General features: G+C 40.8%; 2 protein-coding genes across 7 annotated transcripts in view; one reads left to right on the top strand and one right to left on the bottom strand.

The window, feature by feature from the left end:
• LOC147311715 (hyccin 2) overlaps positions 1–7,968 on the bottom strand; it is a 51,785-nt gene extending 43,817 nt beyond the window's left edge. For 2 of the 3 annotated variants that reach the window (XM_086267786.1, XM_086267785.1), the window contains exon 1: positions 7,699–7,968. The gene's annotated coding sequence lies outside the window, so the exon portion shown is untranslated. The remainder of the gene's footprint in view (positions 1–7,698) is intronic. The other variant, XM_086267787.1, reaches the window with a different exon arrangement.
• On the top strand, positions 7,259–23,968 carry LOC147311716 (CASP8 and FADD-like apoptosis regulator). Of its 4 annotated transcripts, none has more exons than XM_086267789.1 (10): positions 7,259–7,919; positions 17,642–17,988; positions 18,067–18,172; positions 18,433–18,568; positions 20,155–20,210; positions 20,306–20,330; positions 20,507–20,553; positions 20,657–20,735; positions 21,566–22,067; positions 22,160–23,968. In XM_086267789.1, the coding sequence occupies exons 2-10, from the start codon at positions 17,702–17,704 to the stop codon at positions 22,287–22,289; spliced, it is 1,368 nt and encodes a 455-aa protein (XP_086123915.1). In that variant the 5' UTR covers positions 7,259–7,919; positions 17,642–17,701; the 3' UTR covers positions 22,290–23,968. The 4 variants fall into 4 exon arrangements, with proteins under 4 accessions (XP_086123915.1, XP_086123917.1, XP_086123916.1 ...); XM_086267791.1 differs by having other exon boundaries at positions 17,889–17,988; XM_086267790.1 differs by lacking the exon at positions 7,259–7,919 and adding an exon at positions 17,042–17,540 and having other exon boundaries at positions 20,510–20,553.
• The last annotated feature ends 191 nt before the right edge of the window (positions 23,969–24,159 follow it).

Below are 24,159 nucleotides of genomic sequence, written 5' to 3' on the forward strand. Positions count from 1 at the left end.
CCAAAATAGTTGAGTTCCTCCACTTGAGGCCCACCCACCTCACACTCAGAAGCATACAGCTTCAATGCAAGCTATAGGTCATCAGCCAATGACGTTAACAGAACCATATCATCTGCAAAAGAGAGTAGAGATCTTGATTGTACCAGGTCTGTGGGCTTTCGTGGGCTTTTGCCCAGTCAGTCTATATGCGTTTTATTGAACTGGAAAATGCATGTAAACCACATTCTGGGGTATCCTATTGGGAGGCATGGTCACATTACCAGTAATAACTCAGACATGTTCCTCAGCAGAGTTTGACTCCACCAGCGCTGCCTCTTTTAATATAATAATAATGGTTAAATGGCCAACCTATTATTATTTTTAACATTTAACTACAAATAAGATCTTTGTCTATTATCTATTAATGGATAGATATAAGTGCAAAGCTACTTTGCAAAGCTGGCTTAGGGCTAGGCACCACTGTGCTCCAATGCACGAACACAAGCTACGTGTTAACATTACTCTGCACCACACAAATGCCTACTGTGCTGCATTACATTTACAATTGTAAAACAGGAGCCATGAGGTGGAGGAGAGTGCTTTTCTCAGTCACAAGTTCCCTGACATTTTAAATAAAGACACATGACCACTAATCCCACTACTGGCAGTGTTTTCAGAGCATGTGTGTCATATATTTAATGTCACTCTAGTGAAATAGAGGAAAGCGCTCTACTGCTGTTTAAGCCCTCAGTCTTTTTAACAATGAGCAACTCTGAGCTTTCATGACATGCCAAGACCACTGGACTGCCCACAGGCTGAGACCGCAACCCGAGGATTTGGATCAGAGAACTTAGTCCCTGAACTTCCTTCCACCCCAGTCATACTGTATGATCGAGAACAATGTGGACCGCATTTTGGCTCCATTCATATCACTGCAGCAGACTCAAAGAAATTACATCAGCTGCGCATGGCACTGTTCTATGAAATCTGCAAGGGACTGTAGCCAAGTTAATAAGCATTAGCCTCAAAGATCTGGTCATTCTCTTGCTCAGTTACTTTAGGACCTACACATCTTAAAACAATCAGACTAAGTAAACCAATTTTACTGCATTTCAGAGTTTCTCTAAATGTATATTTCATGGGCAAGGTTTATATAAACCCTCCAGAAAACATCACAAGCCTCCACATTCTTCCTTATCGTTTCCATCATATCACAACAACAAATAACTGCCAATAATTCAAAGGCTCCTGGAATCAAACAAGCTTTGGCATCTGCTCAACTTCAGACAGGCGCTGAGTCGTGACTGGCAAGCTAAGCAGGAGAGCGGAAAGCTGACTGAAGGGAAGGTAAAGCCCAGCAGAGAACAGGAACTTCTAAGAATATGATGGCCGAACATTACTGGCCCTTGTCACCTCTCGGTCTCTACAACAGAGGAGGAATCCGAAGCAAAAACGTTTGCAAGCTCCCCCTTCTTAAGGACTTGCTGATTTCTGCTTTACTGTTAACTGATGACTGCACATCAGTTTATGCTTGCTGACAAAGTGTTATTTGTTTATGAGAAATGGAGCAACCAGACTAAACTGGAGATCACACTTAGTTGAATCAGTGCTAGAGCTAACACCACTAAGCCAGCTGTCTGCAGATGTAAGGATAATGCCTGATGTGAAGAAACAAACCCAGGGTGGTAAATTAGTGGGTGGAGGTTTCTGCTCTACTTGTGCTAAAACTTATTATTAAACTAGATGCCCCTCTATACGTAGTTAAATGTCTACCAATTTAAAGGTAGACATTATGGGCTCCAGAAAACCCCAACAGTTGATCAAATAATTAGGGATTCACTCAAATATTCAACTGTTTGGATATTGTGTTGTTGTGTAAATATTGTGTTTTCAACTTCTGGATTGGGTACATGACATCTCTCTCACCTCTCAGAAGCGATGATCACCTTCAGGTCACCTAACTGTTTCTAATTAGTGACTTTGTCATCATCTATTAGCGACCTGTCAAACCTATTTAGTAAAATCTTGCCACAAAAGTGCCTAAGAAAAAAATCTTTAGACAATATTGCTTTGCTACTCGCACTGCTATCCTGCTGGGTTCTCTCTCTCCACAGCTACAGCTGCACCCACATGGAGGTAGTGCATGCCATGTCATGAAAAAAGGTTAAGATGTATCCTATTGCTTCCAACTTTGACTCTCACTGATCATTCCATCCATCTTCTTCCACTTATCCAATTCAGGGTCATGGCAGAGCCTATCCCAGCTGTCACAGGGCAAGAAGCAGGCTACACCCTGGACAGCTCGCCAGTCTGTTCAAGGGCTAACACAGAGACAAAACAACCCTTCACACTTGCAATCACACCTTTTGACAAGTCACAATCACCAATTAACCTAACATGCAGTCATATCTCTAGACTGTGGGAGGACGCCGGAGTACTTTGAGAGAACCCACACAGGGAGAAGGAGAACATGCAAACTCATGTTAACTACGTTAATTCAGAGTCTAGCCATAACCTCACAGATGTGAAAAAGAAATTCAAAAATTGTGATGATATAACTGCAAAAAGACACAGGCACTGTGTCTTAACCTTGCTTTTATATATGACTATAACAAGACAACAACCAGTTGGCAACCAGTTGCGTCAAGTCCTCTGTTGCAAAGAAACGTTGCAGATGAGTTATGCTCACTGGAGCAGACGGAGATCGACTGCAATGTGCAAGCAACCTGTCTGTTAAACCAGACAATTATAACATTTGCCAATCCACCTGTGAGTGATTGCAGTTAGTATGAGTTGGGCCAGGATTCTCTGGAGACAGGTTGCCTCCCACTAAGCGACCTTTGCAATTACCTTAAAAGCAATCGAGGTTGAAGGTGTTTCATGCTCAGTCTGTCAGAGATCAATTAGCTGCTGCAAGTACTTCGAATCGGTCACCAAATGTGCACAAGGAGGAGGTTGCGGTCCTATTTTAATTCTAGTGTGACTGAGCCATTAGCAACATTTCTACTTCTTTGGTTTTCCATTTAATGTCAATGTCAATTTTTAAAGTATGAAAAACACAACTTTCATTATGCACTAAAAGCCTTGTTTGTTTTCTCAATTTGCCATTAACAGTGTATAAGACAGGTTTGAGCATGGTTGATAAATACCTGCCGGTAATTACCTATTCGCTGTGCCTGAGTATAGCGGCGGCTTAAAATTTAACTTGATCTAACGGCACAACTTTATCAACAGAGGTATGCAAACATAGCAGTCAGTGACAGAAATGCACTAAAGCAGGTGAAAGCTTGTGACACTAGTATCAACCAGTCTTACTGTACAAAAGAACGAAGATAAAGCCTGATATTGTCTCACATGGGAATAGGCAACTTCCCTTAGGGGATAGTACAGTTAATCTTACACAATCAAAACATTCACACAGACTCCGCAAACATAAAAGCAAATACTGCCAGCAAGCACCACCTAAATATAAACAGGGACGGCTTTAAATGTTTCCGCTTCAAGCACATGTAAATGTCTTTCACATCATATCAGACAGGTTTGACACAGGTGTTTAATAAAGAGCTGGTACAGTGATGTGTTCTCCCTTTGTCTCATATTTGATGCAGTGTCCACAAGCACTGGTTATTAAATGTTCTGTCCAAACAGTATGTTTAACAGTTCCTATATATGTCAACTATATGTGTGTTTTAAAGGCTTTGGGTATTTTCTCATACACTTTTGTACAACTGACAATTTAGAAGTGATGGCTGCTTTTTTAAGATGCAATTCATAAGTAAAACAACTACGGCATTAATGTGTCAGTAAGTCAATGAATGAATTGACAGAAAATTACTCAACAACCACCTTAACTCATTCACTGCCAGCCATTGGCAGTGAATGAGTTAAACCCATTGACTCATTCACTGCCATTGACGGCTATAGACGTCAATGGCAGTGAATGAGTTAATAAGAAATTTATCATATTAGCAGATATTAGTGGCTATGATATCCCACTGGATAGTAGGGCTGGGCGATATGGCCTAAAATTCATATCGCGATATAATTTGAAGCATGTGCGGTAACGATATATATCGCGATATATTCTTTTCTTCTGTATAACGTATTTTCCACACTATAAGGCACACTTAAAATCCTTTAATTTTCTCAAAAATCGAGAGTGTACCTTATGTATGAATTCTGGTTGTGCAGAGTTTTTGGCTTTCCCCATATTTCAAAAGTGCTTCATCTCTTTGCTATGACTCTCGGCATAATTTGCAGATGATAATGGTTGTAGCCACTGTGATGCTTTTGACCAAAACAGGCGCAGCTTGGTGACATCATCAACATATGCTATCGCGATAGAGCAGTATAGTCAAAATCTCTATCGTTGGCCAAATTTATATCGTTTCTATCGTATATCGTTTATATCGCCCACCCCTACTGGATAGCTCAGCATATTTGGATTTTTTCACACACCCTTCCTGATTTATGGCCTTTTCAAGTGATTCATATCTACTCCCAGGACATAACCAGCGATCTTTTGCTTGTTAGGTGAGTGTGTAAACCCATACACTATGTATCCATTTAGATCAAATAAATAAAATGTATGACTTAATATAAACCTTTTATCTTTGGGTTTTGAATATTTGCTCACCTTCTGAATACACTTTAAGATGTTCAAAACTACAGTTTGGCTTTCACGATACGACAAAAAGCTGTAATTATGCGACAATGTTTAACAGTGCAACGATATATGTTGGCTATACAGATGCTATTACTTTCTGCTTTATTTGTAACAAAAAAAAAAATACTATTTTGAACATTACAGCAACCATTAGGTTCATATAGATGAAAGTTCCTAATCTATGTCAAGGAATGTTTTGCAGTGTTTTTAATCACATATTGTAAGATTTATTGGTCATCAATAACTTTAACACACATTTACAATATTCTCTTATATTTTAAACACTAAGTAAATAATCTGCAGGTAAAAAATATTGTTACAGCGATATATGCATGATGGTTAAATTCTGTGCTGATGCCAATGTTAAAATTTTGTTAATTTTGTTGTTTCTGTGTAATTTATTTCCTCTTTTGTACAAAAGAAACAAAGAAGCCTTCATTAAGATTAACTGTAAAGTTAACATCAGTGAACATTTAGGCATCACAAAACCAATGTGAAACACGTGGCCGTGATTATACATCAGTGGATCCCTACGAATACTGGTAGCTGTAGGAGTAGTTCAGCACAAACATCATGCGTCTCGGCCTCTCATGAACTCATGTTGGAGAGATTCACTGTACATCACTGAGACAGCCAACACACTGACAGAGCTCATACCTGGCAGCGCAGTGAATCAACCACCCCGCGGCTCTCTCTGCATGCCAACCACATATCCAGCTGACTCAAGACCGCACGCAACATGATAAAACGGACTCCTTTGAAGACTTTAAAGTATGCGTAGAAACCAATTTAAATGTTAAATAATAGCCAACAAAAACAAAAAGGCTCTAATCTGAAATCCCCACATATTCAGACTCTACAGGGAGGAATTGTGAGGTTTCTTGTCTGCTTGTGGACTCATAGTGACAACAACAAACATGGTGATGCAGCTCTTCTCTGCTGGAAGGAAAGGAAGGGCAGGGGGCTGCCTGCCTGTGTGATCCTCTGGCGCTGTGGGTGAGTACAATGGAAAATAGTCCCCATTGCTAATCCATGGCAGGCTAATTACAGCTTTGATCCCCTAAGCGTGTGCATCACTGTTGGTGGGTGGGAAGGAGGCAACACACTACTGGGCTCAATACCGTTATGGCAAAACTGGCTTGGCTCAAAGATGTCTCCATTTACTCACAAACGGTGCAGAGGTGGAACCAATATGCTGTCAAATCTTACATACACTATATTAATACAAAGGTCATAAGAGTCCTTAAACCATCAGCCAATAGTTTTATGAGCATACAATCCTTCATCGAGCAAATCCACCAGCTTCACAATATGATCCAAAGTCACCGACAAGGTTACCATTTACTCCACTGAGCAGCACATGAAACCCAACTCCTGGAGACATGAGACACAGATTAAGTGGGTAACTGGAGTTTCTGTCTAAAATAGGCCGCTGCTCTGATGATAGCCTAGTCCCAAAACACATGGTGGTGGAAATACAGCAAGGCAGGAGGAGGACAGAGGAGGATGAAGGCTGAGGATGAGCAGCAGATAACTTGGAATTATCTAGAGCTTGAGCTCCACACCTTTGCTCATTATGCCATTAGTGTAATGGTGGCTTATTAGCCTAGACCAATATCACTCCAAGCAGTATCCTTTTAATTTACTGTTTGCTGTCTTGAGCCACAGCAAAATGTCAGTATGGAAGAAGGAATGTAAAAAGTAAGACACAAACATGCTTAGCTTTATGATCACTTTGAAAAACCTCCACCATCTCCAGTTCATAACCTGTGCTGTTTTAAAGGAGGTTTTTGTGGGTTTTCAAGTGGCTTGCATTAGTTATCCCACCATCAATCAGGATCCCCCTCCCCATCTCAATGATGGCCATTTGATGTGTATTAATAAAGCATATTTAAATGTAGGTGCAGTTACACTAATACTGCTTGGTTGACACTCAGTTCCAAGGCACTTGGGTCAAAGCATACAAATAGACCTCAGCACCCAGTTTTGTTTTGTTTTTTAAATCCAGCCTTACTTTAGTTTCAGTAATTTTTCCTCATGATCAGCTTATCAGTCATCTATTAAACAGCTTGAACAGCCCTAACCTCCATGAATGATGCTATATCAATAAAGTTTGATTAACTTATTGACTGATTAATTGATTGAGCAGCAGAGGCATGTATTAGGTGAATTAGCAGAGCATTGTTTAAGTTATTTGTTCATACCTAAGCCATTCCAGCATATAACTATAGGAATGCATCTATGACGGGACCTGAAATCACCTTGAAGCTGCTGCAAGTTTAAGGTTATTATGGTATAAATGCACACACATAAACAGACTGGCCATGCTAGCGTGTTTCTACACATGGGTTATTTATTCAGAAGCAACGAATCCGCCTTAAAAAAAAAAAAAGTTATAAATGCAGTCGAGAGTTTTAAACCTGGGACTTCCGCTTGTTTGTTTGTTTGTTTTTTTTGGTTTGTTTTTTTATAAAAATATCAAAATAAAACCGTTTGTTAAAAAAAATATGCTGCAACGTATTGTGCGATTCAACTACGTATAAATTTATGTTTGTATAAATTGCGGTGGATACATGTAGTTGGCGGGGTAATGTCACAACACAATCACTGTTTAACCTTAAACACTGAAGACACCGTGCAGTCCTAACGGTCACGCAGCTATGTTAGCCAGGTAGTTAACTGCTAGCAAACGGTTGCTCCGACACTGCCACGAAGCCTGAACCTGTACGCCAACGTTAGCTACCTTAGCTCGGCTCGAATGCCGTTAGCACGCCTGTTACAGTCAGCAGCTGTTGGACATCCTCGTTTTTCCATCAGTCGTGACCAGGCCGGGGCTGCTGACTGCTGCCAGCCTGGCTCCAGCCCAGAGCAATCTGCTGTGTGGTCCTTTTCCTAAAAGACACCCCGCAGACGTTGAAGCTTCCTTGCCGCGGTTTTACATCCACATCAACACAACAACTGTGCTGTGATGTTACAACTCATCAGCAGCAGCAGCCCCGGTCTGCGACTACCTGGAAAATCCTTCCTCTTGTAATAGTAAATTCAATACTCACTCGAACTGAAGCTGGTTATAGTGATGCTACACAGTGGCTCTTTTGGGGAATCGGGAACCGTGTTTGGTCAGAGCGGTCACCCAGGTCGTGTATCTTCCCTTCTTCAAATGGTCCCTCGCTCCGCCAGCAGTACCTCCGTATGATCTCTCCACACTGCAATGATGGTGCTGAGGCACAGCGAGACACGATTGGCCAGGCTGAGCGGAACTCAGTGAGCTTTGGTAAGCAGAAATCTCCGGCGACCTGCAGGGGGAGTAGCAGTGGTGCGTTCAAGCCCGTTGGAAAAGTTACAATCAGTGGTTTAACACGCTCATATTGCCACAGATAGCCGTTATTTTATTTATTTATTTATTTTTTTAAATGTGTATGATTATCCCTTCAGAGTCTGAAACCCACCATAAGCCACTGAATCTGTTTAAGAAAGAAAAGATAAAAAGATTAAGATAAGAATTTAATATCCCGTTGTTACAGCAGTTAAAAAATTAAACCGAACAAATATATGAGATGTGATATCTTAAATAGCTGAATGGTATGCAGCTCAGTAAAACAATACAGCATGACAAAGCATATATCTAGAGAAGGTAAGACTATTGTGAAATCAGAATAAATACAGCTTAATAAATGTAGTAAAACCAGCTGTTGTATGTTCACCAGTATGATAATGATGAAGCAGTAATCTCAGTTAACGTGGTTTTATTAACCAGCACAGCAGCAAAGAACTTACATGCTTGGATTCAATAACGGAATGGCGCCTATACCACTCAAAACATACACACACCTCCACGGAGGTACGGCAAGCGGATTAGGACAAAATACCAAACTAACAGCAGGTTATCTACATCCCCCTTCTTTAGTACATCCCCAACCGGACATAAAGTTTAATGCATACTGAATAATAATAATCACAGCATAAAAGGTGACATACGCTGACCCTTAGGAACATTTAAATTTGCAACCAGATGGAAGAAATAAACATGACAAGAATATCATTTTGCTGTATAAAGTTAAATATGATTACTACTGAAAATCACCTCAAACAGAATTTAACTTGAAGCATTGACATCAGTTACTGATGGCTCAAACATCAAACCTGAAAATGTTCTGTGTTTTAACTAGTACCCAATTAATCCTTATATCTTGGATTTGGTTTGCACACACGACCAAAGCGTGTCCTGTAAACACCATCACTCTTGGAAGGTCTTGGAGAATGCAAAACATCAGAAGAGCTCTCAACATGAGTGCTGTCTTTAAACTGTTCTACATCATTGTTTTCACCCACAACCTGCAGTCCATCATAATGATGATGATCAGTGTCTTTCTGAACAGTAACAGGCTCAGACACAGGCAATATGTGTCTGCGATTTCTCCTGTAAGTGTTTCCATCTGACTGTACCAGGTAGGATCTAGGTTCTTTACAAAGTTCCTTTACCACACCTGTGCGGTCATAACCCTGTGGGGTCTGTAACCTCACTACTTGTCCTTCATTGAGAGGTGGAAGTGGTCGGCTGGATCTGTCATAACAGACCTTCTGAGTCAGTCTCTTGTTGAGTAGTTGGGCTTTCACTCTCTCAGATTCAAGGTGTTGTGGTTCGAGCAGTTTCGTTGTGATTGGGAGCGTAGTTCGAGTCTGTCTGGATAGAAGTCGTTCTGCAGAGGAACCCAGGTTCACATCACGTGGAACATTCCTGAGGTTCAGCAGGTTGAGAAATACATCAGTGCCATCTCTGTGTGACTTCTCCATCAGCTGTTTAGCACTGCGCACTGCTCTCTCAGCAAGCCCATTGGATTGAGGATACTCTGGACTGCTGGTGACATGTTGAAAGTCCCACTGTGAAGCGAAGTCTTTGAAACGCTGGCTTGTAAACTGCCTGCCATTGTCTGAGATCAGAGTGTGTGGAGCACCATGAACTGAGAAGTGTCTTTTCAGCTTTTTGATGACTGTCGCTGATGTCAAATCCTTTAGCAGGTCAATCTCAAACCAGCCTGAGTATGAGTCGACTACTACTAAATAGTGCTGACAGTGCCACTCAAAGATATCTGTAGCCACAGTTGACCAAGGAAGCTCTGGAACTTCATGCAGATGAAGGGGCTCTTTTTGTTGATGAGGTTTAGTGCTGTTACACACCGAGCAGGAAGTAACTGTTTGTTCAATATCTCTTGACATGAACGGCCAGAAGACGATCCCCCGTGCTCTCCGCTTGGTAGCTTCTACGCCGGGATGTCCTCTGTGCATGATGGTGATGTAGTCTCCTTGCAGTGATTTTGGGATCACAGCTTTGGAACCTTTAAGAATGATGCCATCATCCACAATCAGCTCATCCCTGAAAGGAAAATATGGATGAACTGCTGTGGGAAGGTTGTGGAGTCGTTGTGGCCAACCATGTTTGATGAACGAGCTGAGCGCTTGCAGTGTCTCATCCTCAGCTGTGTGTCCTTTAAGTTCCTCCAGGCGTGAAGAAGAGATGCAGCTCACCGTCATGACATCAAAGTTGTCCTCTTCTTCAGGCTGCTGGAAAGTGGAGCTGTTGGGAGCACGAGACAGTGTGTCAGCCAGATACATGTGTTTTCCACATTTATATGTGAGGGTGATGTTGTATTTTTGGAGCCTTAACAACATCCTCTGTAATCTGGCTGGTGCAGCGTGAATAGGTTTCTTTAGTATGGTGACCAGTGGCTGATGGTCTGTTTCTACGACCACAGGCTTGCCATATATGTAGTCATGAAACTTTGTACATGCGAAAACAACAGCCAGCAGCTCCTTTTCTATCTGAGCATATCTGGTTTCAGTGTCTGTCAGAGTACGTGAAGCATATGCCACAGGTCGCCCTTCCTGTAAGCAAGCTGCACCAAGACCATACTGTGATGCATCGCACGTTAGTGTCACAGGTTTGCTGACATCATAATATGACAGAACAGGTGGATTAGACATGTGCTCTTTAAGTGCTTTGAACGCAGTCTGATGCTGTGTGTCCCACATCCACTCGCTGTCCTTGTGTGTGAGCTGTCGCAGAGGAGCTGACAGATGGCTGAAGTTTGGAATGAATTTTCCAAGATAATTGACCATCCCCAGGAACCTCTGCAGGGCTTGGACATCTGTTGGAACTGGCATCTCTCTGATTGCGGCTGTTTTGGAAGGGTCTGCTTTAAGCCCCTCGCTTGTGAAAATGTGTCCGACATAACTGACCTGATTCAGCCGGAATTTGCACTTTAATGGGTTTAGTCGCAGGTTTACTTCTCTGGCACGATCAAGGACTTTTCTCAGGTTGTCGTCATGTTCTTTCATGGTTCTTCCGCCGATGAGTATATCATCAACAATGATGGCACATGGATACCCAGCGAATATCTGCTCCATGGCTCTCTGAAACACCTCGCTGGCAGCGTTAAGACCAAAAGGCATTCTGAGGAACCTGAAACGACCAAAACAAGTGCTGAAGGTGGTTAGCATGGATGATTTTTGATCCAATGACACCTGCCAAAAAGAGTTCTTAGCATCCAAAACAGAGAACACAGTAGCGTTTGACATTATTGCAGCCACTTCTTCTACTGTGCGCATGGGATGGTGTGGTCTTTTCAGAGCAGTGTTTAAATCTCGAGGATTTATGCATATCCTGATTTCATCTTTGCCCTTCTTGTTGGTGGCTACCATGGAAGACACCCAGTCCGTCGGCTCTGAGACGGGAGTAATGACGCCTAATTTCTCCATCCTGACCAGCTCTGCCTTGACCCTGTCTTTCATGGCCAAAGGGATGCGATGTGCTGGGCGAACAACTGGTTTCACATCTGGGTTCAGTGTCATGCGATAGGTGACTGGCAACCTCCCAAGCTCATCAGAAAATAAGTCGCTGTATTCTGTGATAAGCTGTTGTGACAGGTCATCTGCAGACATGCTCAATTGGTGGACGTCATTGCTGAATGATACAAGTCCCATTTCTCTGCATGCACATAGTCCAAGTATTGGCTGAACATCTTCATTAATAACAAAGAATGATAGCACATGTGGCTGCCCATGCAGAAAACACTGCAGCTTAATTACACCTGAGGTTTGAATCTTGCTGCCTCCAAATGCTACTAGGTTAACGGACTTGGGGTGTGCTTTCATTTGTTTATCTGCTCTTATAATGTTAACCGTTTTCTTGGGAAGCACATTACATTTAGCACCTGTGTCCACCTTCATTTCAACAGGAATCCCATTAATCTGCACGGTGACAAAAACTTCCTCTTTGTGTTCCACATCCACATCAGTCGCATGGATTGCATATTGCAGATTTACACCATCAACGTAGAATGTGTCGTCTCCGCTGTCATCAGCTTGGTCTGGTTCCACATGATGAACTGACTTTCTGTGTCTTGCTACGTTTTGGGTAGGCCGAACAGCTCTGCACCGTTTCTTAAAGTGATTCCACTTTTTGCATGCATGACACTGCTGCCCAAAAGCTGGACATTTGCTCTTTTTTGCAGCATGAGCACCCCCACAGTTAGTACAGTTAGTGACATGCTGTGTTTCAGACCTGTCTCCTTGTATTTTCTTTTTATCTCCTCTGTGCTTTCTCGTAAATGTGGGCTGGAGCACATCAACATTTGATGCAGATTGTTGAGGAAAAGCAAGTGTTTTATTATGCTCTTCAGTCATTTCATGAATCTGGCAGACAGATATGGCTTTTGCTAGCGTTAAATCACTATCACGCAGTAGCACTTTCCTTAAATTGTCATTGTTGATGCCACAAACTAGTCTGTCTCTTATTAGTTCTTCACTCAGATCACCAAATCTGCAGCTTTTTGCTTTAATCCGTAAATCACTTACATAGGATTCAACAGTCTCGCCAGTCCTCTGATTCCGCGTGTTGAACTTGTGTCTTTCCATCGTGACATTGGTTTGAGGGCTGCACGTTTCTCTGAATTTCCTTTTGAGGCACTCAGGATCCTCCTTCGATTCTGCAGGAATGAGGACTCGTCCTCCCTCGCCGGGCTCTCTCACTTCTGGCGCGTAAACAAAAGACCGCTCCCGTTCTATAGCTTCGGGACCTGCTAAGTTGAGCAATATGTAGGCTTGTGTGCGCGCTGGCTTGTCAGAGTGTGCCGCCGCTATAAAAATGTCATACTCTTGCTCAAAAATGCGCCAATTTTCAGCAACATTACCATCGAAAACAAGCGGGTCGGGCCTCCTGAATCCTTCCGCCATGTTGTCTGCAGTCCGGATACAAAAAACGCACCCACAAAATAGACTTGAGACGGGGAAAAAAAACACCGTCAACTACGAAGTACGTGTTCCGTCGCTTCTGACACCATGTTGTATGTTCACCAGTATGATAATGATGAAGCAGTAATCTCAGTTAACGTGGTTTTATTAACCAGCACAGCAGCAAAGAACTTACATGCTTGGATTCAATAACGGAATGGCGCCTATACCACTCAAAACATACACACACCTCCACGGAGGTACGGCAAGCGGATTAGGACAAAATACCAAACTAACAGCAGGTTATCTACACCAGCATAGCAAATACATAACTTAAACAAATATTCAGAGCTTTGCTGTTTAATTTTTAATGAAGAATAATTTAAATTACATTAAATTAACTTTAAATTGTTACAATTTAAACATAATGTTACCAGACAATGTATGAATAATAAAGGGACTTATTACAGCATATTTGCCTCTGACACAGATTTGCCTCTGTGCAACAGGGCAAGCATGACTGTTTTGTTCCACAGTATGAGGGTCCACCTACCCCTTGCTGCAACACTCAGTGGGTGAAAGGTGTTAGACAGGAAGCTGTTTCTAAAGAGTTTATTTTTACAGAGTTCAGTCAGGCTTCTGGTTGAACCTCGAGAGATTTTACAGACAGAGAAGCAGGATTATCATCCGTAGTGGTTCAGTGTTTAACGTGAGGCTCAAATCTCTCAGCACACGACTATCCCAGCATGACACAGCATGATACACACAAAATCCAAAGAATGAACTAATGTCACTTTGTTGTGGAAAATGCAGTCATAGGCGTTCAAACGGCCAAAAAGATTATTTGCTAAGGGAAAAAGTCAGGTTATTGCAAATTATGATCCAGTTAAGTGATACATTTATATTTTTTCCAGCTTGTATGAGAAATGTATTTTCTCTCTGGTAAAAACAAAGAAACAATAAAACAAAACAAAACAAAAAAATCTATTGCAATGACAAATTCATATAGCACATTTAATTGTATGTAAAAATCAAAATGCTTAACATAGAAGCAAAAACACTTTACAGAGAGTTAAACACAGTTAAATTTAGGCCTGTGAGAAAAAACAAGGTTTTGAGTCTGTTTTTGGATTAGACAGAGTTGTAACTGACCTCAGCACCACAGCTATGCCTGATTTAGACTTCCGCGGGAAATCTGCATCATAACTTACAATGTAACCTCGAAAAGTCCTTTAACCCTTCGCAGCAACCTTCTAAATGACATGAGGTGCACCTCCCAAGACATGTAACCCTACGTTGGGGTCGATGCAGCCGACAACGATTGAGTGGCGTGTGGAAGGTTGCAGCTGACAGTTAAAGGGGGTTTCGTCATAAATTAGACTGTAAACATTTCGCAGAAGTCAACCTTAACTGAAAACACCCTCACCGCATTTAGATCTAATTTTGTAACTGAAGAACTAGGTTCTCTGTGAACCATATTCGTGTCCTGATTATTCCATATTTTTCAGTGCTTTTAAAAAAAATCTGCAGACAGTATATTTTCTTTAGTGGCAGATGTCGAAAGTTTTACATGTGCAGGTCTAGGCACGGTGGCACATACCTCTGCAGTGAAGTATGTAAACAAAAAAAGTACGTCAACAAAATAGCCGCAAAAGAATATATATATATTCCACAGTCCAGGATGAGACAACGAACATCCAAGAATACATTGGGAAGATGGCCCCAACTGACCGAGTGCTCAGTGAATACCTCAGGCAGCAGAAACCCAAGAAAGAGGAGGGAGACGAGGAACCATCATGGAAGGACAGAGCCCTGCACGGTATGTACCACCGGCAGATAGAGGAGGTGGCTGATATCCAGAAATCCTACCAGTGGCTGGACAAAGCTGGACTGAAAGACAGCACAGAGGCACTAATCATGGCAGCACAAGAACAAGCTCTGAGCACAAGATCCATAGAGGCTGGGGTCTATCACCAGGCAAGACCCCAGGTGCAGGCTGTGTAAAGATGCCCCAGAGACAATCCAGCACATAACAGCAGGGTGCAAGATGCTAGCAGGCAAGGCATACATGGAACGCCATAACCAAGTGGCCGGCATAGTGTACAGGAACATCTGTGCCGAGTATAACCTGGAAGTCCCGAGGTCAAAATGGGAGATGCCCCCAAGGGTGGTGGAGAATGACCGAGCTAAGATCCTGTGGGACTTCCAGATACAGACGGACAAAATGGTGGTGGCTAACCAACCGGACATAGTGGTGGTAGACAAACAGAAGAAGACGGCCGTAGTGATCGATGTAGCGGTTCCGAATGACAGCAATATCAGGAAGAAGGAACACGAGAAGCTGGAGAAATACCAAGGGCTCAGAGAAGAGCTCGAGAGGATGTGGAGGGTGAAGGTAACGGTGGTCCCCGTGGTAATCGGAGCACTAGGTGCGGTGACTCCCAAGATAGGCGAGTGGCTCCAGCAGATCCCGGGAACAACATCGGAGATCTCTGTCCAGAAGAGCGCAGTCCTGGGAACAGCTAAGATACTGCGCAGGACCCTCAAGCTCCCAGGCCTCTGGTAGAGGACCCGAGCTTGAAGGATAAACCGCCCGCAGGGGCGTGCTGGGTGTTTTTTTTTTTTATATATATATAGTTTTAAAGTAGAAAATCCCACACCGTGCAAAGGCAAAACAATAGCAATCTTGCACAATTTTGCAAGGTGCAAAACGTCCTACCCTAAGTAGTTTATGTACATTTCTGCTGTCACAGAGTAATTCCAGCACAAATTTAAGTAGGTATGACGGTCTGCCACTTAACTTTGCCCATCACATTATCACTAAATCTTAGCTGTTAAAATATGCTTCTAGCTGAGATTAACAAAGGTAGGACGATTTGCCACTAAATTTTAGCTGTTAGTATGCTTGTAGGTCACACTCACAAAGGTAGGATGGTTTGGCACTTAATTTTACCCGTCAGAGTATTTTTCTGGCTAATATTCACAAAAGTAGGACGGTTCGCTACTTCATTTCGTGTTGGGCGCATGCGCAGAAACAATGGGTAGTGTCACTACCCGATCCGTACCGGAAACCCGATCGGTACCCCGCATGCGCAAATCTTACGTCACTTCCTCTCTTTGCGACATTCAATATATTTGAATGATGCGGTTAGCGCCCAGTTAGCTCCTAGCATTTCTCAACAGCTTCTCAAAAATTGGTGGTCTTAACTTTCTTTTGCTTTGTAATTACAATATCGATAAAATCCCTTTAAAACTATCCAACTTTCATAAACAAATGCTTCTTTCCTGGTCATTGATTTATAAACACAATTTTTCTCCACATAGATACTATATTTGGAACAATAGAGACATTTTATACAAACATAAATCTGTGTTTTTAAGTAATTGGTTTGATAATGGGATTCATCGTGTTGCACAACTTATAAATCCAGCTGGAGGTTTACTCTCTTACTCAGAATTTTTGAATACATATGGTCTTCCTGTTCCACCAAAGGAATATGCCATAGTGTTTGATGCTATCCCTGCTGGGGTCTTAATGTTGTTTAGAAATCTTGTTGTTAGTGATTTGACCCCTTTACCACTGGATCCTGCTGTTACTTATGTCGGTCAGGTGTGTTTCCCTTCTGTAAGGAGGAAAAACAACCGTGAAATACGAACTCTGTTTCAAAAAGACAGAACTTGTGTCCCAACGGCTGTCGCCTACTGGAATAACTTATACCAGGACTTGGAATGGGAGAAGATTTGGACCTTACCGTCGAAATTTCTATTAAATAACAAAGTAAAGGAAATATCTTTTAAAGTTATTCATCGTTTTTACCCAACTAGGTCTTTTCTTGTACGTTATAAAAAGGACATTGATGTTAACTGTACATTTTGTAGTTGTGTGAAGGAAGATATTTCTCATTTATTTTGGTCATGCTTATACACGAATCTTTTCTGGCAAGAATTTTGTGTTTTTGTTGTTTCCTTTATCCTTTCTGAGTTCTCTCTTTGTTATGAGAAAATATTGTTTGGTTTCTTTAAGTACCCCATGCACAGGGCAAACGAATTTTATTTGATTAACTTATTGATATTATTGTCCAAATTTCATATACATAAGTCGAAATTTTCTAACGCAAAACCATCCTTTCGGTGCTTTTTAAATGAAACCAAACAATATGTTAAAACCATACAACATTCTCAAAATCAAAAAGCTGTCAAAACCATAAACCTATGTTCCCTGTTCAATATCATGTGATTCTATAATAGACTGTGTCTATTTTGCTTTTTTATACAAACCCCCTGACATTGTGTTTGCTATTTTGTATTTGTATATCTGTATTTTGTGCTTTTTCAATTTAAAAAAAAAAAAAAAAAAGAAAAAAAAAAGGATGGATTCCCTGAACACCTCTCGTGCTTCCGCCATGACTTCATTTGTGGGTGTGGTCTGCTATTTTTCTTTGCTTTCGCTTTACGTTGGATTAGACAGAGTGCGTTGCGCAGTTTTTGTAAAAGGACAGAATCAGGAATTACTTATATGGTATTGCTTGTTAAGCGGATCCTCGCTGGTTTCGTTTTAAGTTGGGGAGTATTTGGTAAATCCCCTTCCTCGCGTTTTTAGGCGGTGCGTCATTCTATAGTTTTCCTTCTTCTGCTTTGCTACGTGTTTGTTGCAGGACTCTTTTCGGTAAGGTCTCTCTATAATTTAATAACTATCCATTAGCAAAGACTTATTATATTTTCACGACTTTTTGTGGATCTTAACATTGTGATTATTGTGACCCACAGGCTTTGACTATAATTCTTTATTAAGGGCTCATCTCCTCTTAAAGTTTTACCAAAGTCCACATGGCTGTTCCGGATCAATTTCAGCTACTTGCTATAAATGAAATCGCGGAAGCTCTCAGCAGCAATGAACGCAGTAGGCTCTTCTATTTATGTGAAAGCTTGGACACGGACCACAGTGTGGCTTGTATGAAGGAGATGCTCAGATCAAAAGTGACGCAGCATCAAAACGCTCACCTGTTTCTGGCAGAGCTCATGTGGCGTTTGGGGCGTTTGGATATCCTAAGGAAGGTGTGTAAAGTCAACAGGGATGACTTGGAGAGGACCAGACAAATGGTCCCACGTTTCAGGTAAGACATCCTTTAAGATGAGCTGATGAATTGTAAAGATTTGAAGAATCGAAGTTAACAGTGTTCCACTTACTGCAGAGTATTGATGACAGAACTAAGTGAGGAGCTGGACACTGAAGATTTGGACAGTATTAAATTCCTGTTAAGCTGCAAATTATCTCGTGAAAAGCTTGAGAAGACAAAGGTAAAAACAACAACAAAAACCCCAAATGAATGAGACATGATTCTGTTTTCACTCATTTTCAAATTTATGTGGGTGGGGATTTATTACTAACAGCATTAACATGGTAATTTTAATGTAATTTAAATTATTATTAACATGGTGCAGTCAATGATGGGACCCCCCCCCCCCCCCCAAAAAAAATAAAAAAAATAAAGTAATTAATTAATTAAAAAAAAACAAAAAACATTTTAGACATTTTTGCCATTTCTTTTGTGTTACAGAGTTTTCTGGATATCATTGTTGAACTTGAAAAGCTGGATTCAGTCTCTCCAGAAAGACTTGACTTCGTAGAGGACTGCTTGACAAACATTGGCAGGATCGATCTAGTCAAAAAACTGACCACTTATAAGAATTCAGGTCAGTCTGTGTTTCCCTTTTCGCTTTATATACCGAAGGGCTTGAAATAGCATCGCCATGAGAAAGGTTTGTAACAGTTATGCAGTGAGAAGTGGGAAACACTTCCCTACTAGTTACACAGAACTGGGTTAAGTTTTATGTTCCTCATCAGTATAGCATACCCGAAACTATCGATACTCACAATCACTCATAATTAATGCAAATATCTATTTCAGTATTTCAGAAACTGCTGATCTACTTGGATTTTCCCACGCCACCATCTCTAGGGTTTACAGAAAACGAAACAAAAACAAGAACTTATCCAGTGGGCGAAAATGCCATGTTGATCTCAGAGGTCAGAGGACAAGGGTCAGACTGCTTCAAGCTGATAGGAAGGCAACAGTAACCCAAATAACTACTCGTTACAACCAAGGTACCCAGATGAGCTCTGAATGCGCAACAGGTTGAAGCTTGAAGGAGATGGGCAACAGCAGCAGAACACCACACCAGGTGATTTCCATGGGTTCGCCAAAATTGGACGACAGACGATCAGAAAAATGTGGTCTGGTCTGCCGAGTTTCACTTTCTGATGGTTCAGATGGTAGGGTCAAAATTTGGCTTAAATAATAAAAAAGCATGGATTTGGATCAATTGTGCTTTGCATTAATGGTTCGTGCTGTTGTTGGTGGTGGTGTAATGGTGTGGGAGATATTTTATTGGCACCACAGCCTACCTGAGTATTGTTGCGGATCATGTCCATCCCTTTATGACCACAGTGTGCCCATCTTCTGATGGCTGCTTCCAACAGGATAACGCGCCACACGACAAAGCTCGCATCGTCTCATACTGGTTTCTTGAACATGACGATGAGTTCACTGCAATCAAATGGCCCCCACAGTCACCAGATCTCAGTCTGATAGAGCACCTCTGGGATGTGGTTGAACGGGAGATTTTCCACATTGATGCTTAGCAGCAAAGTGTGACGCTATCACGTTGTCATGGACCAAAATCTCTGAGGAATGTTTTTCCTTCACCTTGTTGAATCTATGCCAATGAGAAGAATGGAGGCAGTTCTGAAAGCAAAAAGGCATCCTACCCAGTATTAGCAAGATGTACCTAATGATGTGGCTGGTGAGTGTAGTAAGCAAAGAATAGGAAGTTTATTACATTTTCCTCACCAAAAACTCAGTATTAAGGGTAAACACCTTTTTTTAGTTTGTGACGACCTGTTCTGAATGTAGCCTTCCTTTGGCCCTTGTTCACCTGGGACTGGAACCCTTGACCCAAAACTGGATAAACAGCTAATAACATGAATGGATGGATGGACTTTTTTTGTGACTGTGCTCTGTTATAATGTTCAACAACTTTGACGCAAAAGTTAAAAGATTATGATCATGAAAAAATGACATCCAAATGCATTTCAGTTTTATTTAACCCCTGCAACCACAGCAGTAGGGTAGATTCAATTTTCAGTACTAATTTAATGCTGTTTATTTAACGTGTTGGCTTGTTTCAAATGTAATAGGATAATTTTTCTTTAAACAGCGACAACAATAGAACAGCAAACACAGAGACATTATGTATGTATATATGCCTGTCTTTTACAGCTGGGGCACCTGAACAGCAGCGAAATTTGTCTCTGCAGCAACCCCGTAGAATTTCTGTGAGTGAGACACTTTGCAGATGTTAGTTCACATTTCCCATAATGTTTTCTCCACTAAAACCATAAAAATATCTCCTCTTTTGTTTCCTCTACAGCATGTTACACAAGAGCGCCGCATTGGTAAGTCTAGCAAAATACCACAGATGTGTAGCCTAAGACTATATTTTTAATCAAAATACCTTTTCATCCCCATGAGACTGATATCTAGTCTCACAGGGGCTTTACAGCTGGAAACCCCCTGTTGGCCCTGGTGTTTACTTTCTTCTTCTGTTAACCATATCACTCTTTGTTTGCAGTAGGAGTGAGCCCACGATCAGGTGCCTGCCTAGAGCCGAGCTCTGAGGTGAGGATTCCCCTCCTTCTCTGAGTATTTTGATTATATTTTCAAGTGTTGAATGACTCAATTGCATTTACGACATTTCCCCACAATCTCATTTGAATTTCAGAGTCAGCCAGATTGCTATAAATTTAACACTAATCCCAGAGGACACTGTGTGATCATAGACTGCGTGGGTAATGATGGAGGTGAGACACAAAGCACTTTGTACTTTTCTACTTAAACGGAAGTACCAAAATCACAGTGTAGAAATCCTTAATTAGAGGTATAGTCGTGCATTTATAATCCTGCTGGGGGAGAAAAATAAAAGGATGATCACCACATGCTGTAGTAGGTTTTAAAGCTGATGCATCATTGTGTACGCCGGATAAACCTACAGTTATACGCTTATCTGTATTCGATGTATTATTGGGTAGTTTCCAAACGAGGGACCAGCCCCATCCTAGAAAAATTCTTAATGGGAGAAGAACAAGAAAACTATTGTGCTACTCAGATTTGTATTTCTTTGGGAATTTCTTTTATGTCTGCAGCTTTCGTGAAAAGGAAAGCTCATTTTACTTATTTGTGGTTTATTAACAGTTGTCAAAATGTAGCTATTTTAGAAGGCAGGGGAAATTCAAAGGCTGTGAGCTTCTGAAAGAAAGAGCAATGTGTTGTATTTTATAAGCCTAACGTGTGTTTTATTGTAGCAGTATAATTATAAAAAGTCTGTTGTAACTACAGCTGAAACATAAATTTAGTGTAATTCAAAAACAAACAGAGTAGCACAGTAGCTCAAATTTAATTAAAAGTGCCTTACAGCTGCATATAACTGCGTAACAGGTTTTTACGTAGCAAGTTTTTGCTGTTAAAATGTGCATTTTAATCATTGTATTAAGATCATAAATGTTCACCTACCCTTTCAGTAGTTTTGGTTGCCACTGATCTGTGTTTTAAAAATGTAAAGCTACATTTGTCTTTTTAAATTATTGTCAAGGTAATGCTTAAATTCTCGTTTCATCTTTGCTCACTCCTTCAGAAAAATTGGAACAAACATTTAAGGCGCTTCGCTTCAGCGTGAATCTCCACCAGTATCTGAGTTCTGATGAGGTGTTTTCAGCTCTCGAAAATATTCTCGATAAGATGGAGAAACTCAGAAATGATAGCTTTGTGTGCTGCATCATTAGCCGTGGCACAGAAAGTCAACTTTTGGGCACAGATTCGACTGGCAATGGATTTTCTATCAACGAGGTCAGGCGTCTTTTCAATGCTAACAGATGCCCGTTGCTGGCGGGCAAGCCCAAACTTTTCTTCATCCAGAGATACAACGTACCTAAGTTGTCCCTGCGCCCCAGGATGAACCCGGACGATGGGCACCTCGAGACAGATGGCTGTGATGGGGCTGTCACAGCAGCTATTCCTATGGATGCAGATGTGTTCTGGAGTCACTGCTGGACAGATGAGTGTCAGCTGGAAGAAGAGGAACATAGCTCTGTGTATGTGAAGGCTCTGACAAATGCTTTAAACAAAGCCCAAAACAGGTATAAACACTATTTAACTTTACCTCATCATCATGGAAGTTTTCTTATAAGTTTCTTATAAGCTAAACTGTTATTTGTTTGTGCTCTTACAGGAAAATTAAGATTGATGATATTCAAATGGAGGTGAACAACGTCATCTTTGAACACAGCAGAAGTAATCCTCAAGCCAGCTACCACCTTGATGTAAAACACACCCTGAGGAGAGATCTGTACTTACAATAAAGAATTTATTTACTTTTTATTTGCTAAACACCGTGAAGTATCTGGCACCAGTACTGGTGTTACAGATAGGCCTTAGAGTCACTGTGCCTCCTCAGCTGAATTGTGCTGATACCCTTATGTAACTAGATGTTAAATACAGTTAGTGTGGGGATGAAAAAGTTAAACAGCCACACTGATAATTAGTTAAGGCAGCTCGAACTCAAGTTAATTATTTGCTTAGCAGTAACTTAGTGCTTTTGCAGCACTGAGGCCACCGACTTTGGAGCGGAGGCACCTGTTCAGGTCCTGTTTCCTTGTGATAAAAAAAATAGGACATTCATCAGCTTGCGCAGCTAAACTATACTTGTGGACTTCTTAATCTTTGAATGCAGGTGTCTCCATCCCAATGCCCCGGGTCTCCATAATCATGCACCTAGCCGTGAAGTCTGCCCTTACAAACATTTGTGGAAAAAATGGGCCATTCTAAAGAGCTCAGTGGTACGATTGGAAATGAAATTTTTAGGGACCAAAGCAGCTAAGCCATGCAGCGGCTGATCGGCTAAAGTCGTAGAGTGCAGTCGGGCTGAGGTATATAGTGCGTTAGAGTCACTACCACACTGCTGACTCATTAACTGCAGAGCTCATCGGGGATTAACTTCACAAACATAGCAGACATAGTTTGCTTTGAGAACACAATCAATTACACATAAATGACAGCATGAAGGCTTCTCTGTCTTTTTATTTCTGTTTTTCGCTTTATTTTATTTCATTTTTTTATGTAGCAAATGAGTCAAATGGCCCTCAATCAAGTTTGTTGCCCTTCCAGTTGTATACTACGGCTGACAGTGTCAGACACACAAGTATTGATGCAGCTCAGAACTTGCTCAAGAAGAACGTTTTTTATTGCGTATATAGTGACACCTAATGGTCATATGTAGTCATGACATGTTATAGTTGGAGGTAAAAACTGAAAACTTTAAATGTGTATTTATTGTTATTATTAACTTTAATTTTCACCCAGCGTGTTGGTGCATGTTTAATAATATATGTTGTGTTTCAACAGATTTATAATTTTAGCAGATAAATCAACTACAACAGTTCCCAACGTTAACTCCACAGGCAGCAACATTTTAAAACGTAAAGGTTTACCAAACAGGACGCCCAGTCATCTGGACTGTGATGAAAGTTACAGTGTATGGGGGGAAAGCAAAAAAAAGTAGGCTTAAATCTTAAAGATGACTTGCAATATTTATTTATACTCCACACTGTACATTTGTGCATTTGTAACATTTTTTTTTGTCTTGTTGAAAACAATCTGAGCTAATTTGTACTTTAAATTATTATTTTTAAAATGTATGCAGAAACCTTGAAAATTTCTCTTAATGAAGGAAACACTATCATGCTTTTTTTAAGTACTTATATATATTTATGTATATGTAAATAGAATTCCTTCTAATTCATGTTGTAATTTAACCCACTACTGTAGTTTGTTTTTGTCACCATGTAAGTACATTACAGTTTTTCGTTTGTTTTAAAATATGTATCTATGTTAGTGTGCTGCAGTGCAATTGGAAGGATGCTAACATAGTTGATACAAATTTAACATTTCATACAAAGATTTTTGTATGAATTGAAATGTTAAATTTGACATCCATAAGCTATTTTTCGCCTTTAATAAAAGTTAATTGTGTTGTATTTAATATTGCATCTGAAAAAACATGTTTGCATAGTCTATATGTGTTTTTTACTTTTATTTTTAACATTTTCTATCATATTATGACATGTTGTATTACAACAAGGTTAAAAGAAAAATTAAAATAATGACTGGTACAATGGTTAGATTTGAGCATCACTTGACCTTTTAGAAGTTCAACTCACCGAGGCCATGTAG

This window comes from Aulonocara sp. 'chitande type north' Nkhata Bay, linkage group LG16, assembly GCF_057382095.1.
Source record: "Aulonocara sp. 'chitande type north' Nkhata Bay isolate Kocher_YH1m ecotype deep benthic linkage group LG16, A_spYH_male_GT1.1, whole genome shotgun sequence".
Lineage (NCBI taxonomy): Eukaryota > Metazoa > Chordata > Actinopteri > Cichliformes > Cichlidae > Aulonocara > Aulonocara sp. 'chitande type north' Nkhata Bay.